Here is an 18,020-nt window from a genome sequence, read left to right on the forward strand (position 1 = left end):
GAATACATCCCACTCGCCTGGATGAGTGCAGACTCAACAACACTCAAGAATCTTGACCCAAGACTCAACAACACTCAAGAAACACAACCCAAGACAAAGCAGCCCGCTTGATTGACATTACATCCACAAGAATCCATTCCTTACACCACTGACACTCAGTAGCAGCAGTGTGTACTATCTGCAAGATTCACTGTAGAAATTCACCAAAAATCCTCAGACAGCACCTTCCAAACCTACAACTATTTCATCTAGAAGGACAAGGGCAGCAGATATATGTGAACACCACCACTTTCAAAATTCCCCTCGAAGCTACTCAGCATCCTGGCTCGGAAATATATCATCCTTTCCTTCACTGCTGTTGTTCAAAGTCTGAGAATTCCCTCCCTAATGGCATTGTGGGTCAACCCACAGCAGGTGAACTGCAGTGGTTCAAGTAGGCAGCTTACCATCACCTTCTCAAGGGCAACTAGAGACTGGCAATAAATGCTGGCCAGCCAGTGATGCCCACATCTCTCAAACCTGGATGTAGGTTTGCTCACTGAGCTGGAAAATTAATTTTCAGACATTTTGTCACCATACTAGGTAACAACTTCAGTGAGCCTCTGAATGAAGCACAAGTGGTGTAGCCTGCTTTCTATTTATATGTTAACCCAAACATAGAGGTAGAAAGCAGGCTACACCACCGGTGCTTCATCTGGAGGCTCATTGAAGATGTTACCTAGTATGGTGACAAAACATCTGAAAATGAACCTTCCAGCTCAGCGAGCAAACCTACATTCAGAACCTCAACCTGAACAAATCTCTCAGATGAATAATATAGAAACAGGCCAATACTTTATTTTTGTCTCCTTACCTTTGAATAACTACATCTATATTGGCAGTTTTCCAATCCTCCAGTACATTTCCAGAACTACAGTTTCTTGGAAGACATTCCATCAGTGCATCCACTATCGTTGTAGCAACTTTCTTTAATATTCTAGTTTGCATCCCATCAAGGTTATGGAACATATCAGTTTTTAGTCCCATTAGTTTCTCTAGTACTTTTTTCTCTAGTCATAGTTGGTGTATTCATTTCCTCTCCTTTTTTGACACTGGATTATTTATTCTTTTAGAATGCTATTAATGGCTTTTACCATTAATACTGAAGCAGGATATTTATTCAACTCCTCTGCCATTTCCTGGTTCTCCATTATTATTTTCAGAGTTTACTCTCTAACAGATCGATGTTCACTTTGGCCTCTCTATTCCTTTGTATTTATTTAAAGAAGCTCTTGCTGTCCATCTTGATATTACTTGCAACTTTACTCTCAAAGGTTTATCTTCCCTCTCTTTCTTTTGTTCTGTTCATCTTTTGCAGATTTTTAAAACTTTCTGAATCATCTAGTTTATCACTAATCTTTGCCGCATTGCACATTCAGCCAGAGAGTGGTGGGCCTGTGGAATTCACTGCCACAGAGTGCAGTGGAGGCCAGGATGTTAAATGTCTTCAAGGCAAAGATTGATAAATTCTTAATCGCGTAATGAATTAAGAGAAACAGGGAGAGTGTGGGTAAGTGGCATTGAAATGTCCATCAGCCATGTTTGAATGGCGGAGTGGACTCAACGGGCTGAATGGCCTTACTTCCACTCTTATTTCTTATGGTCTTATTTTTTCCTTTCAATTTGATACTGTTTCTTAAACCCTAGTTAATCATGGCTGGCAAATCCCTTTCCTAGAATCCTTCTTTTTCACTGTGATACATCTTTATTGCGAGTCATGAATTATTTCCTTCAAGGTCTGCCCTTATTCCTTAACCTTCTTTGCTGTTAAACTTCTTTTCAGTCCATTCCAGCAACTCAGTCCTCACTCCTCTGTAATTAATTTTATTTAAGCTTGGCACGGTTATTTCTAATCTAAGTTTCTTACTCCCAATCTAGTTCATCAACTCTGCCCTATGCTTTAATAAGTTTGAACAATACATCTAGACCAGGGTTTTATTCTTTCTAATTAACAAACTAATCAAATACAATGTCCTAATTTGACTGAAACACGGGCTTTGGACTTTTAATCTACAATTGCTTTCTCTTCCTTAACTTTGTAAAGGTGGAAGAAATCTCAAGTTCTCACAAAATGATAAACTCATACATTTATCCTGTAATTTCTTTTAATATGCATATTGTATACCAGAAAATTTTGTAATCTGCACATGCTCAGGCAACCCAGATTAAAATTAGCCCAGTCATCCCAATAATCTGAGCATTGACTTGCCCAGGCATGCCATCTCTTACGGCTCTAAATGTTCCCCTCAGTGAGCCAGTGGAGAAGACCACACTTCTGACACAACAAGTTTGAGATATCTAACCAAAGCAGATTCTTCCAAGGAATAAAGAACCATGAAAGAGGACACCCATGTCCCATAATCCTAATGTGTCCCTGAAGTCGTCAAGCATCTTTTGCAATACTGATCCACAAGTCATACCTAAACAAAGCACTACAATGGAGAAAAAGCAGCACATTTCTTTGGATGTTTGCCATCCAGGGACAGCAAGGTCTCAATAAGATGTTCTTGACTTTGTTTTACTGAAAACCATGTGTATAAATATCAGGGAGTTTTGAGCAGTGCAGAAAGAAGTGTATGTCTTCATTCTGAGGTTTTTAGCAGATTATTTATACCAATGCTATATAAGGGCAAGAACTCTCATGTTGTCATATATTAAGATGCTGCATTGAAGGTTCGCCTATATATTGAAGTATGGGGAGACATTGAACTGGAATATATGAAATGGGTGGACATCCTGGACTACAGAGTAAATTTTGGGTGCGAGCTTGCTTCAGTTTGCCCAGCTTGTTCTGCTCTAATCTTTTAGTTAATGTGGAACTTCATTTGCCTCAGAGGGCTGCCAGTGACCATAAGCTAGCAGACTCAGTGCCACACCATATCAGCCAGTATTGTAGGAAGAAGTGGAACAATGAACACCTCCAAACTCAGTCCATGATCTTGTTGGGGTTCTAACTGAACAAATGGCCAGGGAAAAGGAACCCAACATTCCTACTTCTCCTTCACTGATCAGCAGCTCACAAGATTATACCTGCCCGCATATATAGTGTGATCTGTAAAATCAAAATGGCTGCAAAATGAAGTGTTATACCACCATAGTCGGTCAAATCTCAGATGGCGAAACAGACTATAGACTTGAGGTGGAAGACCTGGAAAAATGGTGCACTGAGAACAACCAAGCTCTCAATACCAGCAAAACAAAGGAACTCATTATTGACTTTCGGCGGGATGTAACTCATGCCCCTCTACACATTAACAGCACAGAGGTGGAACAAGTGGAGAGTGTCAAGCTCCTAGGCATGGTCATCCACAACAAGCTTTCTTAGACTCTTCATGTGGATGCACTTGTTACAAAGGCCCAACACTGTCTCTTCTTCCTCAGGCAGCTGAGAAAATTTGGCAAGAAGGCAAATACCCTTGCCAACTTTTATAGGTGCATCATCGAGAGCATTCTGTCTGGATGTATTACGACCTGGTATGGCAACTGTACCATTCAAGATCGGAGACGTTTACAGAGAGTGGTGAACTCGGCCTGGACAATCACAAAGGCCAACCACCCATCTATAGAATCCAACTACCAGGCCCGCTGTCAAGGAAAGGCTGCCAGCATTCTCATAGATCCATCTCACCCTGGCAATGTTTTTCTACAACATCGACCATCGGGGAGAAGGTACAGAAGCCTGAACACATGCACCAGCCGGTTTCAAAACAGCTTCTACCCTACTATTGTTAGAATACTGAATGGACTCACAAACTCTTAACATTCGCCTATACCTGTTTTTGCAGCTGTTTACCTATTACTTACTATCTATGCTACTTAACTATGTGATCTGCCTGTATTGCTCGCAAGACAAAGCTTTTCACTGTTCCTTAGTACACGTGACAATAAATTCAATTCAATTCATTAAACAGGTATTAATTGCACACTTCAGGGCCTCAATTAGACCATGAGTGAGCAGCCCTAAAATAACTGCACAAAGGCCAGTATCCCTCACTGGTCACCCTTTATTTACCTGTGTACAGGACACTGCCTTTGGCCAGCCAGTGCAGAGTCAGTCCCCTAAACTGAAGAAAACCTAAATCTCCTGTTTACATTGGTCAGCCAGGACTTCCTGATTGGCCCAGGATAACAACCCCAAATAAGTTCCTGGTTCCAATAAATACATCCCTCGCCTCCTAAGTAGGCTTGGTCTTTCTCTTGAAGATTTTCTTGCAACATTTTCGCCCCAGATCCAGTTCCTCTAATTCAGACTCTGACACGAGTGACATGTACCAGACCATAGCCCTTCTCTTGCATCCAGAGCATCTTGGGAAAGTTCCTCCTCTTCTTCCGATGGTAAGTCTATTGAGACTGCATCCATCTTGGATGCTGACATTAGATGGAGTGGGAGAACCCAAGATTTCTGACAGGCCTTCTGGCTGTTCTGAGGGGCAAGGCATATTTTTCTCCTGCCCTTTTGTGAGGTAACAGCTTTCAGATGATCACATGTTTGTTCAGGATCGCCTCACCTAACTGAACTTTGGAAGTCACAGGAGCTGACCTTGCGTCAATGTCACCTCATACCCATCCAAGGTCATTTATATGGTTTCAGCACCAAATTTTGTATCCCGAATTAAGCTCTCTCTCTCTCTCATTTACATGAAGCAGACAGCCGGCATTGGCGTTCCAGCTGCTGTTTCACACTCTTCCCCGGGGTCTGGGAATATCAGGTTTAACCTGGTGCGGAGTCTTTTTCCCATCAGCAACACTGCTGGAGCTATCCTTGCAGTTGTATGAGGGGTGGTACTATAAATCAAACAGGAACTGGGACAGTTTGATGTCGAGTGAGGCTGTAGGCTACTTCTTTAAGCCTGTTTGGACCACTCATCCTGCCACACCATTGGATGGTGAATGGTATGGAGCTATCCTTATGTGCCAAATGCCATTTGACTTTGGACATACTCAAATTCCCTGCTGGTAAATCATGTCCCATTGTCCATGACCAATATTTCTGGGAATCCGTGCATCGCAAATGATGCGCACAGCTTCTCAACTGTCAACCCTAGGTTTGCCAAACAAACTTTATATACATCCAACCACTTTGAATGGGGATCCACAATTACCAGGAATACTGAGCCCATGAAAGGACCAGCATAGTTGATATGTAACTGAATCCAGGGTTAACTCGGCCATTCTCACAAATGTGGGAGCATCACTGGTAACTATTTTTGTCCTTCTTGGCACTCTGAGCACTGTCCCACCAACGCAGCTATGTCAGCATCCAACCTTGGCCACCAGACATATCTTTATCCTGGAAACCCCTGGATGAACCTAGTGGAGTTCAGCCAGTATCAGGTTGGAACCTTTACTCAGGACAATTACTCTTGCTTCCTGTAGTCATCCTTTACAGTGATCTGGTCTCAGTGGGTCCAGAAATGTTTTAATCCTGGTTGTGATGACCCCATTACCACCAGCTGTTTTAGTATTGTTAGGACAGGATCTTTTTGTGCCCACAGTCAGACATTGTCAGCAGTAACCGGAAGGATGTCTAGAATGGACTTTCCAGGGAGGGACCACCAGTGGAGTATCTGCCTGTGGGAGGCAGATCAAGGCAATCACATCAGCCACTTAGCACCCTGGACAGTGTACTAACTTGTACCTGTACATATTGAAAATAAGAGGCGTCTGCTGAGTTCTATTGGAAGCTATGGGCGCCGTATGGTCTTTCTTCAGTGGCCCTAGGAGGGGTTTATGATCTGTTACTATGACAAATTCCCTCTGTAAGGATACTGGTGGAATATCGTCACACCAAAGATGACCGCCAAACCTTCCTTCTCCATCTGGGCATATTTGTATTCTGCATCAGCCAAGATCCGGGACTATTGGGTGTTGGGTCACCTTTGTGGCAACATTATATCAATACCATTTAGGGAGCCATCTCATGTCAGTACCACCTCTCACTTCAGATTGAAGTGGGCCTATATCTGAGATGATAATAGCTGCTTTTTCACTTCTTTAAAGGCTACTTCTTGTCTATGCGGCAATTTCCAAGGTTGAACCTATTTCAATAGCAGGTATAAGGGTGCCAAGATGGAGGCCAGATTATGTATGAATTTTCCATAATAATTCACTTGCCCAAGGAAACGTCCTTTGACCACCCTCACTTTATTTTCCAACAGTTGTGACCTGGTTTTGTCGACAAGTAGGTCCCTTAGGACACGTGTAATACATAGTTTTTCTTTCTAGGGCATACCTCCACCTGGGAAAAACATTTAAGCACTTTGTCCAAGTTCTCCAAGGGCCCTTTATTGGTCTTCCATGTTATTAGCACGTCATCCAGATAATAAGCAACCTGGGGTAGCCCTTGTAAAATGTTCACCAGGGCCCGCTGGAAAACAGCACAGGCTGATGACACCCTCAAATGGCAGCCTTGTATATAGGCAGAAACCATCATGGATGTTAATTGTGGCATACTTTTGGGACTCCTCATCCAGTCTCTATTGCAGGAAGGCATGGCTCATATCCAGCTTCGTAAAGGACAGCCCCCCACCGCCAACTTTCTGTACAAGTCCTGTATACGAGAGGTTGGATATTTATCTAGCTGTGAAAAGCGGTTTACCATTTGCTTAAAATCCTCACAAAGGCAAACTCAGCCGTCAGGTTTCATAATCGCTGCCTATTCCACAAACTGCTCTGGGTTGATGATTCCTTCACTCTCCAGCCTCCTGACTATTGTCTCTATTTCTGCCAGGAATGCAAATGGTCCCTGGCGGGCCTTGCAAAATCACAGAATTGCTTCCTGATCAACATGTAAAATGGCTTTGGCCCCAGTAATAGTCCCAAGCCATTCCTGAATAACTCCTGGGTATTTGACTAGGACTTCACTGAGGCAGCCATTTTTGAACCAAAAATATTAAGCCAATCTCAGTGAATCTTTCTCAACCAGTTCCATGCCAATAGATTTGGACCCTAGCCTCTTACTACTAAATCTACTGGTTAATTTTTTTAAATTTCCCACACATTACCACCTAACAGCGGCATATTTTCCCCAGTATCCATCATGTGTGTGTGCAGGCGTGAGACACAGTGAAGAACAACAGGTGTTTAAATCTTTATTCAATTTCCACCACCAGGAAGGAAGGGAACACCAGTGGCCAGTGACAGGCAGTGCCATTCTCATCAAAGGGCAATGCTGCGTGATCCAAAAAGTGAAGGGGAGGGCAGGGATTAAATCAAAATAGAGTCAGAGGGGGAAATAAAACACTCCATTCCCTGTGGTGCCAACCTCTCCCTGAAAATCTCGAGGATGTTGGTAGACACCGTGTGCTCCTTCTCCAGGGACACTCAGGCACAGATATATCCCCGTTTATATTTTTTTCCTTCTTTTCTTTCTTTTTTTTTGGAGATTCAAAATCTCCTGTTTTTTTTCTTTTTTTTTCTTACTCCCACCGCAGTTAGGCGGAAGTGCTTATATTTCCCCAACACCCATGATGTGCGCGTGCAATTGTGAGACACAGTGAAAGACAATGGGTATATAGCTCTTTATTCATTTTCCACGACCAGGAAGAAAGGGAACACCAGAGTGCCTGGTGACAAGCAGTATCCTCCTCAGAGGGCAATGCTGTGCCATCAAACAGAGAAGGGGTGGGCAGAGATTAAATCAAAATAGAGTTGGAGGGGGAAATAATGCACTCCACTCCCTGCGGTGCCCACCTATCCCTAAAAACTTAGAGGGTGTTGGTAGACATTCGTGCTCCTTCTCCAGGGACAGTCAGGCACAGATGTATCCCCTATTTACATTCTATAGCCAGGGCTTCCTGAATGGCCCAGGAAAACAACCCTAATCAAGGATCTCGTACTCGACGAGATCCACCTGGTTCCGATCACTACACACCCACACACCATTTCCACGAAACTGTAAAATTGTGGCAGTTACAGGCGTAACAACAATGGCATAGAACTCTAATCTACAGATCTCTCAGGCTGTTTTCTCACCATAGGTTGCCCATAATTTCAGACAGTGGTGACAAATGTGGAATGTATTAAACCGAAGTGAGGGCTTCATTCAGTTCTGAGGAAGGGTCACAACCCAAAACATTAATACTGATTTCTCTCCACAGATGTTGCCAGACCTGCTAAGCTTTTTCAGCAATTTCTATTTTTGTTTTGATTTATAGCATCTGCAGTTCTTTCCATTTTTATTTATGAAGGTTTCATTAATAGTTCAAGCGTGATAGCACACATAAAAAGATTTCTAAGTGACAGTTAGCTTGATATACTTCTGTGTCTGCATCTAAGGTTGTTCAACAAGTTTTCATTAAATGAGAAAGTCCAGACTTTTTAAGTGTGAGACATGCAAGCTGCAGTACACTGCAGAATTCCTCCCAGTTACCATCTCAGTTAAAACCAGATATGAAAACTATCACAACTATTATGATGATAACTACTGTGGTAATGACATTCCTCTGTTACTATTTGTCAATTCTATGGGAACAGGGATAGGACTTATCTTCGATACGCCAGCTGTCATCATGATTTTCTTCTAGTGGACACAAGGAGCCAACTTCAAAAGTAGTGAGCTCCAGATTAGACTCCTGCTGGACTTGAAATATTAACTTGGTTTCTCTCTCTACAGGTCCTGCCATACCTGAGTTTCTCCAGTACTATTTTTATTTCAGAATTCCAGCACTGGTCAAATTTTCCTTTTATTAAGATGTCAGTATTGTTTGGTTATGCTAATACCCAATATTTATTATTTATGTACCTTCCTGTCTCCAGCCTCACCACAATCAGGAGCACAAGATTCCAACCAGTATCCTCCTTCAGGAGACATTTAGATTCATAGTGAAATGAAATAAAGCTCAAGTGTCTATTGAAAAGAAATTACTCTCAATGATTTACGTAGTGGTTGCAATATGTTGACAAATTTTCAAAAGTCCAAGTTCTAAGTGTAGTCACAGTCCTGGTCAAAGTTCAGACTCATGATAAAATTGTTAGTCTATTGATAAGTAAAATGCATCAATTACTGAAGTGTAATTAGTTTCAAATTTATGAAGGACTCCACAAGAAATCCAAGATATATAAAAGTGTTGAAGCACATTCATAACTAAGAATTCAAACTTAGATTTTAATTAAATGATAACTTACTTTTTTGCTTCATTTTCACTCCTACAAGCCAGGTATCTTTGTACTTGCGCTTGATTACAACTATACGTTGCTGTCCATCCAAACGTACCTCCTACTAATACAGTCCAAAATGTATGTCTTCTTCTTGGATCAGGATCAAAACTAAAATACAAATATTCTCCAATTATTTGAGCACCTATTAATTCTCTTGTAGAACTTCTCTTTATCTTTACGTTATCCATCTGAAAATCAAAAGGTGCACATACGAACATTCGATCAAGGAACAGGAGTAAGACATTCACTCCTTGAGCCTGGTCCACAATTCACCTCTACCAAGAACTCTGCCTTTTGTCAGGAAGTGAGTTCCAACATCCCACAACCCTCTTTTGCATCATCTTTTTTAAAAGCACAATCCCTACATTTTTTAAACAGTGATTCCTAGTTCTTAACTCTCCTGTAACAGGAAACATCCTCTCCACATCAACAATTCAGGAGCTTTCACATTTCAATCAAGTTACTCCTCAACTATTCTAAACTCCTGTGGATACAATCAGAGTCCATCCAACCTTTGCTCAAAAGACAATAAACTTATTCCAGACGTTAAGTCTTCTGTGAAATGATTCCATAGCATGTAAACCCTTTCTCCAATAAAGTGACCAACAATGTTCAGGTTCCAGATATAGTTACACCAATGCCCTGTAGAACTGAAGCATTAGCTCCTCACATTGTATTCAAATGCACTCATGCTAAATGACAACATTATCACTTATATTTCTTAGTTACTTGTATCTGCATATTAACATTCATACACAAGGACACCCAGTTCTCTTTGCATCACAAAGTTCTGGAACCTCTCACCATTTAGATGATATGCTTCTTTTTTATTCTTCCAGCCAAAATGGACATGTTCATGTCTTGCCCACTCTCTTAACTATGCACATCCATCTTAAGTCCTCTTCACAACTTACTTTCCAACCTATGTTTGTGACATCAGCAAGTTTGGCAACTTCTGTCCCTTCATCCAAGTCTTTTATATGAATTGCAAACAATTGAGGTCCTAACACCAATCCATGTAGCAAAACCACATGTTACATTTTGCCAACATGAAAACAACGTATTTATGCCTACTCTATGTTTCCAGTTCGCCAGCCAATCTTCTATCCATGCTAATATGCTACCCATACCAAGAGATTTTATTTTCTCCAATAAACTTTGATATGACACTTTATCAAACATCTTCTGGAAACCTAAGAACAGTACATTGATCAATTCCCTTTTGTCCACAAAACATGTTACCTCCTCAAAAGAATTAATACAATAATCAAACATGACGCCCTCTCACAAAACCATGTTGACTGATTAATTACCTTGAACTTACCTAAGTTCTCTGCTAAAAATTCTTTAATAATAGCTGCTAACATTTGTCCATTGACAGATATTAACATAGCTAGCCTGCAGTTTCCTTCTTTCTATTTCCCTTCATTTTGAATAAAGGAGTTACATTCGCTATTTGCAATCAGACGTTCCCTGAATCAATGAAGTTTTGGAAAATTAAAACTAATGTATTGTATTAAATACCTCACTAGCCATTTTTGATTTTCAGATCCTAGGATGAACTCCATCCAGACTCAAGTACTTATCTCCAACAAATCACTCAACATCACTTCTCAGATGATTATGACTTCCCTTAGTTCCTCTCACCTTTCTACTTCCTGATTTAATCGCTGAGAATGTTACTGGTATCCTCTGCAATGTTGATCAATGCAAAATATCTGTTCAATTCATGTGCCGTCTTCTTATTTTCCATTTTCAATTCTCCAGAATCACTTTCTATAGATCAATACACCCAGAAGTGACTTCCTGCCTTGATCATTTCTCATTTCTACCCAAATCATTTATTGAACTTAGGTCATCCCTTTCCATTACACTAATACTAAGAGAGTCGTCCCTCCACCTTTTCCTAGCTTTCTGTCCTTCCTTTGTTTCCTGTATCCATCATAATGCATGCACCAATCCTGTAGCAGGGACTCTGAAATGGCTACAAATCATATACTTACTTCTATTTGCACTCTCAGTTCATCTGTTTTGTTTTGAATACCATATGCATTCAGATAAAGTGACGTTTGTTTTGTTCCTTTTGTAAATTCTAGTCTTTTTTTGGTTTATTCTTAAGGGTTCCCCTCTTCATTCCTTCCTGGCACAGACTGTTTATCATTTTCTGGATTAATACCTTTGTTCTGATGAAGAGCTTGTGCCCAAAACGTCGATTCTCCTGCTCCTCTGATGCTGCCTGACCTGCTGTGCTTTTCCAGCACCACACTCTCAACTAATCTCCAGCATCTGAAGTCCTCACTTTCACTTTTGTCTTTAACCTTGCTCTACTCTTTTACCACATCTTCCCAAATCTGATCCTTTGTCTCCACTATTCAGTTTAAAATCCTCGCTACTTCCCTAGTTATGTGGTTGATAAGAACATTGGCACCAGCATATTTAGATGGAGACTGCTGCATCTGTACAGATCTCACTTACCCCTGTACTGGTGCTCATGCTCCATGAAGCAGAACCCATTTCTCCCACAACACACATTCAATAATCTAATCAGATTTGTCCTATGCCAATTAGCATGTGAGTGAGGTAAAAATCGAGTCTGTGACCTTTCAGAGCACAGCTAAAGATGAGTTTCTTAAATGCCAGGAGATTTCACTCATTCTGATTTTAACTTTCAGGGTTCTACTCTTAATTTTTATTTTTTTATTTAACCTATATTTTTCTAATCAACCTGTTCAGATACATTAGTACACATCTCTGGAGCAAGCGGGACTTGACCCGGGCCTCACAGTCCAATGGAAGGAACACTACCACTGCATCACAAGAGGGCCCAGTATTCTTTTAATTTTTTAATTTAACCTACTAGTTAACCAAATTAAACTAGAATTAGTGGTAATAGCATTGTGTTAAATCTCTAAATCTCAAACAAAATTTACAAAATTTAACTTAAGTGGGTTAGTCTGCTGCTTAATTGCATACTGGGGTCCAATTACATTGACATTTCTTTTAATCCCAATTACATTGATAGTGCCATGATATAGGTCAAAATCACAAGTCCATTCTAGGTGCACCAATATCAAACCAGATTAAGTTATGACCTTTCAAATGTTTGAAATTCACAGAACTCAAACTTTTTGATATAACTATTCCTTTCACCTATGAATGTCAAAATACTCACTCTAAAAAATTAATCCGGCCACCATTTACACCAATGTTCCAAATCTTGTTGAGCCCTCCAACATGAATTGATCCTTGAATCAGCACAGTCAGAAGGCTAATCACCATTATACAGAGTTGGAATACATCTGTCCAAACAACAGCTTTGATACCACCCTAGGACAAAATTACAGATAAAGGTAAGTTTGTTAAATAGGAGCTTACAGCATAAAAAGATGGAGCTCATCTTTCTTTGAAACAGCATAGACCAAGGAAAAAAAAACAGAAGTTGCTGAAAAGTTCAGCAGATCTGGCAGCATCTGTGGAGAGAAATCAGAGTTAACATTCTGAGTCTAGTCACCCTTTCTCAGAGCCGATGGTTCTTCAGTTCTGAGAAAGGGTTACTGGACCCGAAATATTAACCCTGATTTCTCTGCACAGGTACTGGCAGACCTGCTGAGCTTTTCCAGCAATTTCTGTTTTTGTTTCTGATTTCCAGCATCCACAGTCCTTTCAGTTTTTGTTTAGACTAAAGAAACATTTAATTCAAAATTTAATTTAAAAGCACAATTGTAAAGAGTCTAGATAGAGCATATAGGGCCCTCTTGTGGTGCAGTGTTAATGTCCCCAACCCTGAAGCATCCCTGAATAGGTTTATTAGAAAAATAGGTTAAATAAAATAATATATTATATAGGTAGGAACTATTTCCATTCAAGGTCAATAACCAAGAGGCACAGATGTAAAGAAATTGGCAGAAAAATTAGATAAAAGTTGCAAATTATTTTTGCACAGAGACCAGTTGGGATATTGTGCATATGAACAACCAAGAACCTATCCCAATAGAGCTCAGAATTGAGTGGCACTCAAATGAGGGGCAGTCAGGGCTCACTGGAAGGATCTCCTCAACCAAGACTCAGTTCTCAATCTAGTGCTCTAGACCTTACCATATAGCACACTACCAGCTACCATCTCAACACATCACCAGCTCAAAATTAGGTTGGAAAAGCCAGCTGACAGCTGAGAATCAGGCCTCAAATAGTGGTGCAGTAGTAATATCACAAGAAGGGCAAACCAGATCCCGAGGCTAATGCTAGAGTGGAGCTATGGTAGTGTTCCTACCTCTGACCCAGGAGGACCACTTGCTCCAGAGGTGTGTAATAACATCTCTGAATGTTAAAGTGGAGATTTGAGATGGCCCAGGGAATCCCTTGTAGACTCAGACCTGTAAAGCCTCCCTCTCTGTTTGTTGCGGAGATCGTACTCTTTGGAAGTCTGGAATAGAAAACCCTCTTACAGACAGATTAGTTTAATTTACAACATAACACTGATACGTATAAGCTAAACTAACCAGTTTCTAATAACCTAGGAGAATAGGGTCCAGTTCTTCAAGTGCCCCAGCAGGCTACCCTGATGTACTGATATAAAGTGGTTTCCTTCATGCAAAAGCTTTTTAAAAGTTGCATGTTCCTAATTAGACAGATAACAGTGAGAGCTGAAAATATGTTGCTGGAAAAGCGCAGCAGGTCAGGCAGCATCCAAGGAGTAGGAGAATCGACGTTTCGGGCATGAGCCCTTCTTCAGGAATGAGGAAGGTGTGCCAAGCAGGCTAAGATATAAGGGAGGGAGGAGGGACTTGGGGGAGGGGCGTTGGAAATGCCATGGGTGGAAGGAGGTTAAGGTGAGGGTGATAGGCCGGAGAGGTCAGGAAGAAGATTGCAGGTTAGGAAGGTGGGGCTGAGTTCGAGGGCTGGAACTGAGACAAGGTGGGGAGAGGGAAAATGAGGAAACTGGAGAAATCTGAGTTCGTCCCTTGTGGTTGGAGGGTTCCTCGGCGGAAGATGAGGCGCTCTTCCTCCAGCCGTCGTGTTGCTATGGTCTGGCAATGGAGGAGTCCAAGGACCTGCATGTCCTTGGTGTAGTGGGAGGGGGAGTTGAAGTGTTGAGCCACGGGGTGGTTGGGTTAGTTGGTCCAGGTGTCCCAGAAGTGTTCCCTGGAACGTTCCGCAAGTAGACGGCCTGTCTCCCCAATATAGAGGAGGCCACATCGGGTGCAGCGGATGCAGTAAGTGATGTGTGTGGAGGTGCAGGTGAATTTGTGGCGGATATGGGAGGATCCCTTGGGGCCTTGGAGGGACGTAAGGGGGGAGGTGTGGGTGCAAGTTTTGCATTTCTTGCGGTTGCAGGGGAAGGTGCCGGGAGTGGAGGTTGGGTTGGTGGGGGGTGTGGACCTGACAAGGGAGTCACGGAGGGAGTGGTCTTTTCGGGACGCTGATAGGGGAGGGGAGGGAAATATATCCCTGGTGGTGGGGTCCGTTTGGAGGTGGCGGAAATGACGACGTTGGAGGTTGGTGGGGTGGTAGGTGAGGACCAGTGGGGTTCTGTCCTGGTGGCGATTGGAGGGACGGGGCTCAGCCTGCTCAGCCCCTCCCTATAGCTCAAGCCCTCTCATCCCAGCAACATCCTTGTAGATCCTTTATGAACCCTTTTAAATTTCACAATATTTTTTCTGTAGCAGGGAAACCAGAATTGAATGCAGTATTCCAACAGTGGCCTAACCACCAGCCGCAACGTAACGTTCCCAACTCCTATCCTCACAACTCTGTCCAATAAAGGAAAGCACCCCAAACTCCGTCACGACCCTATCTAACTATGACTCTAATTTCAAGGAACTATGAATCTGCACTCCAAGGTCTCTTTGTTCAGCACATTCCCCAGGACCTTATCTTGACGTATATAAGTCCTTATATGATTTGCTTTTCCAAAATGCAACATCTCACATTTATCTAAACTCCATCTGCCATTCCTCAGCCCATTGGCCCATCTGATCAAGATTCCATTGTACCCTGAGGTAATTTTCTTTGCTGTCCACTACACCCCCAAGTTTGGTAGCGTCTGCAAACTTATTAACCATACCTCCGATGTTCACATCCAAATCATTTATATAAATGATAAAAGGTAGAGGATCCAGCACCGATCCTTGTGGCACTCCACTGTTCACAGGCCTACAGTCTGAAAAACAACCCTCCCCTACCACCCTCTGTCTTCTACCTTTGAGCCAGTTCTGTATCCAAATGGCTAGTTAGCCCTGTATTCCATGAGATCTAACCTTGCTAATCAGTCTCCCAGGGGAACCTTGTCGAATGCATTACTAAAGTCCATATAGATCACATCTATCGTTCTGCCCTCATCAATCCTCTTTGTTACTTCTTCAAAAAACTCATTCAAGATTGTGAGACATGATTTCCCACGCACAAAGCCATGTTGACTATCCCTAATCAGTTCTTGCCTTTCCAAATACATGTAAATCCTGTCCCTCAGGATTCCCTCCAACTTGCCCACCACTGACGTCAGACTCACTGGTCTATAGTTCCCTGGCTTGTCCTTATCACCTTTCTTAAACAGTGGGACCACGTTAGCCAACCTCCAGTCTTCCAGCAGCTCGCCGGTGACTATCGATGATAGAAATATCTCAGTAAGGGGCCCAGCAATCACTTAGAGTCATAGAGTCATAGAGATGTACAGCATGGAAACAGACCCTTTGGTCCAACACGTCCATGCTGACCAGATATCCCAACCCAAACCAGTCCCACCTGCCAGCACCCGGTCCATATCCCTCCAAACCCTTCCTATTCATATACCCATCCAAATGCCTCTTAAATGTTGCAATTGTACCAGCCTCCACCGCATCCTCTGGCAGCTCATTCCATACACGTACCACCCTCTGCATGAAAAAGTTGCCCCTTAGGTCTCTTTTATATCTTTCCCCTCTCACCCTAAACCTATGCCCTCTTGTTCTGGAATCCCCGACCCCAGGGAAAAGATTTTGTCTATTTATCCTATCCATGCCCCTCATAATTTTGTAAACCTCTATAAGGTCACCCCTCAGCCTCTGACACTCCAGGGAAAACAGCCCCAGCCTGTTCAGCCTTTCCCTGTAGCTCAGATACTCCAACTCTGGCAATATCCTTGTAAATCTTTTCTGAACTCTTTCATCTTTCACAACATCTTTCCAATAGAAAGGAGACCAGAATTGCACGCAATATTCCAACAGTGGCCTAACCAATGTCCTATACAGCCACAACATGACCTTCCAACTCCTGCACTCAATACTCTGACCAATAAAGGAAAGCATACCAAACGCCTTCTTCACTATCCTACCTACCTGGGACTCCACTTTCAAGGAGCTATGAACCTGCATTCCAAGGTCTCTTTGTTCAGCAACACTCCCTAGGACCTTACCGTTAAGTGTATAAGTCCTGCTAAGATTTGCTTTCCCAAAATGCAGCACCTCGCATTTATCTTAATTAAACTCCATCTGCCACTTCTCAGCCCATTGGTCCATCTGATCCAGATCCTGTTGTAATCTGAGGTAACCCTCTTCGCTGTCCACTACACCTCCAATTTTGGTGTCATCTGCAAACTTATTAACTGTACCTCTTATGCTCGCATCCAAATCATTTATGTAAATGACAAAAAGTAGAGGTCCCAGCTCCGATCCTGTGGCACTCCACTGGTCACAGGCCTACAGTCTGAAAAACTACCCTCCACCACCACCCTCTGTCTTCTACCTTTGAGCCAGTTCTGTATCCAAATGGCTAGTTCTCCCTGTATTCCATAGATCTAACCTTGCTAATCAGTCTCCCACAGGAAACCTTGTCGAACGCCTTACTGAAGTCCATATAGATCATATCTACTGCTCTGCCCTCATCAATATTCTTTGTTACTTCTTCAAAAAACTCAATCAAGTTTGTGAGACATGATTTCCCACGCACAAAGCCATGGTGACTATCCCTAATCAGTCCTTGCCTTTCTAAATACATGTACATCCTGTCCCTCAGAATTCCCTCCAAAAACTTGCCCACCACCGAGGTCAGGCTCACCGGTCTATAATTCCCTGGCTTGTCTTTACCACCCTACTTAAACAGTGGCACCACGTTTGCCATCCTCCAGTCTTCCGGCATCTCACCTGTGACTATCGATGGTACAAGTATCTCAGCAAGATGCCCAGTAATCACTTCTCTAGCTTCCCACAGAGTTCTTGGGTACACCTGATCAGGTCCTGGGGATTTATCCACCTTTAACCGTTTCAAGACATCCAGCACTTCCTCCTCTGTAATCTGGATATTTTGCAAGATGACACCATCTATTTCCCTACAGTCTATATCTTCCATATCCTTTTCCACAGTAAATACTGATGCAAAATATTCATTTAGTATCTCCCCCATTTTCTGTGGCTCCACACAAAGGCTACCTTGCTGATCTTTGCGGGGCCCTATTTTCTCCCTACTTACACTTTTGTCCTTAATATATTTGTAAAGCCTCTTTGGATTCTCCTTAATTCTATTTGCCAAAACTATCTCATGTCCCCGTTTTGCCCTCCTGATTTCCCTCTTAAGTATACTCCTACTTTCTTTATACTCTTCTAAGGATTCACTCGATTTATCCTGTCTATACCTGACATATGCTTCCTTCTTTTTCTTAACCAAACCCTCAATTTCTTTAGTCATCCAGCATTCCCTATCCATCCCAGCCTTCCCTTTCACCCTGACAAGAACATACTTTCTCTGGATTCTTGTTATCTCATTTCTGAAGGCTTCCCATTTTCCAGCCGTCTATTTACCTGCGAACATCTGCCTCCAATCAGCTTTCGAAAGTTCTTGCCTAACACCGT

At 42.3% G+C, this 18,020-nt stretch overlaps 1 protein-coding gene across 2 annotated transcripts in view; it reads right to left on the minus strand.

Moving 5' to 3' along the window:
* LOC122562359 (sodium-coupled monocarboxylate transporter 1-like) overlaps positions 1-18,020 on the minus strand; it is a 187,459-nt gene that overhangs the window by 106,437 nt on the left and 63,002 nt on the right. For both annotated transcript variants that reach the window (XM_088000753.1, XM_088000752.1), the window contains exons 7-8: positions 12,371-12,525; positions 9,166-9,306 (exon numbers count right to left, since the gene is read on the minus strand). In XM_088000753.1, the coding sequence (XP_087856879.1) occupies positions 9,166-9,306; positions 12,371-12,525 (296 nt within the window). The remainder of the gene's footprint in view (positions 1-9,165; positions 9,307-12,370; positions 12,526-18,020) is intronic.

This window comes from Chiloscyllium plagiosum, unplaced genomic scaffold (genome assembly GCF_037043375.1).
Source record: "Chiloscyllium plagiosum isolate Xiang-an unplaced genomic scaffold, Cpla_swu_hap1 HiC_scaffold_25, whole genome shotgun sequence".
Lineage (NCBI taxonomy): Eukaryota > Metazoa > Chordata > Chondrichthyes > Orectolobiformes > Hemiscylliidae > Chiloscyllium > Chiloscyllium plagiosum.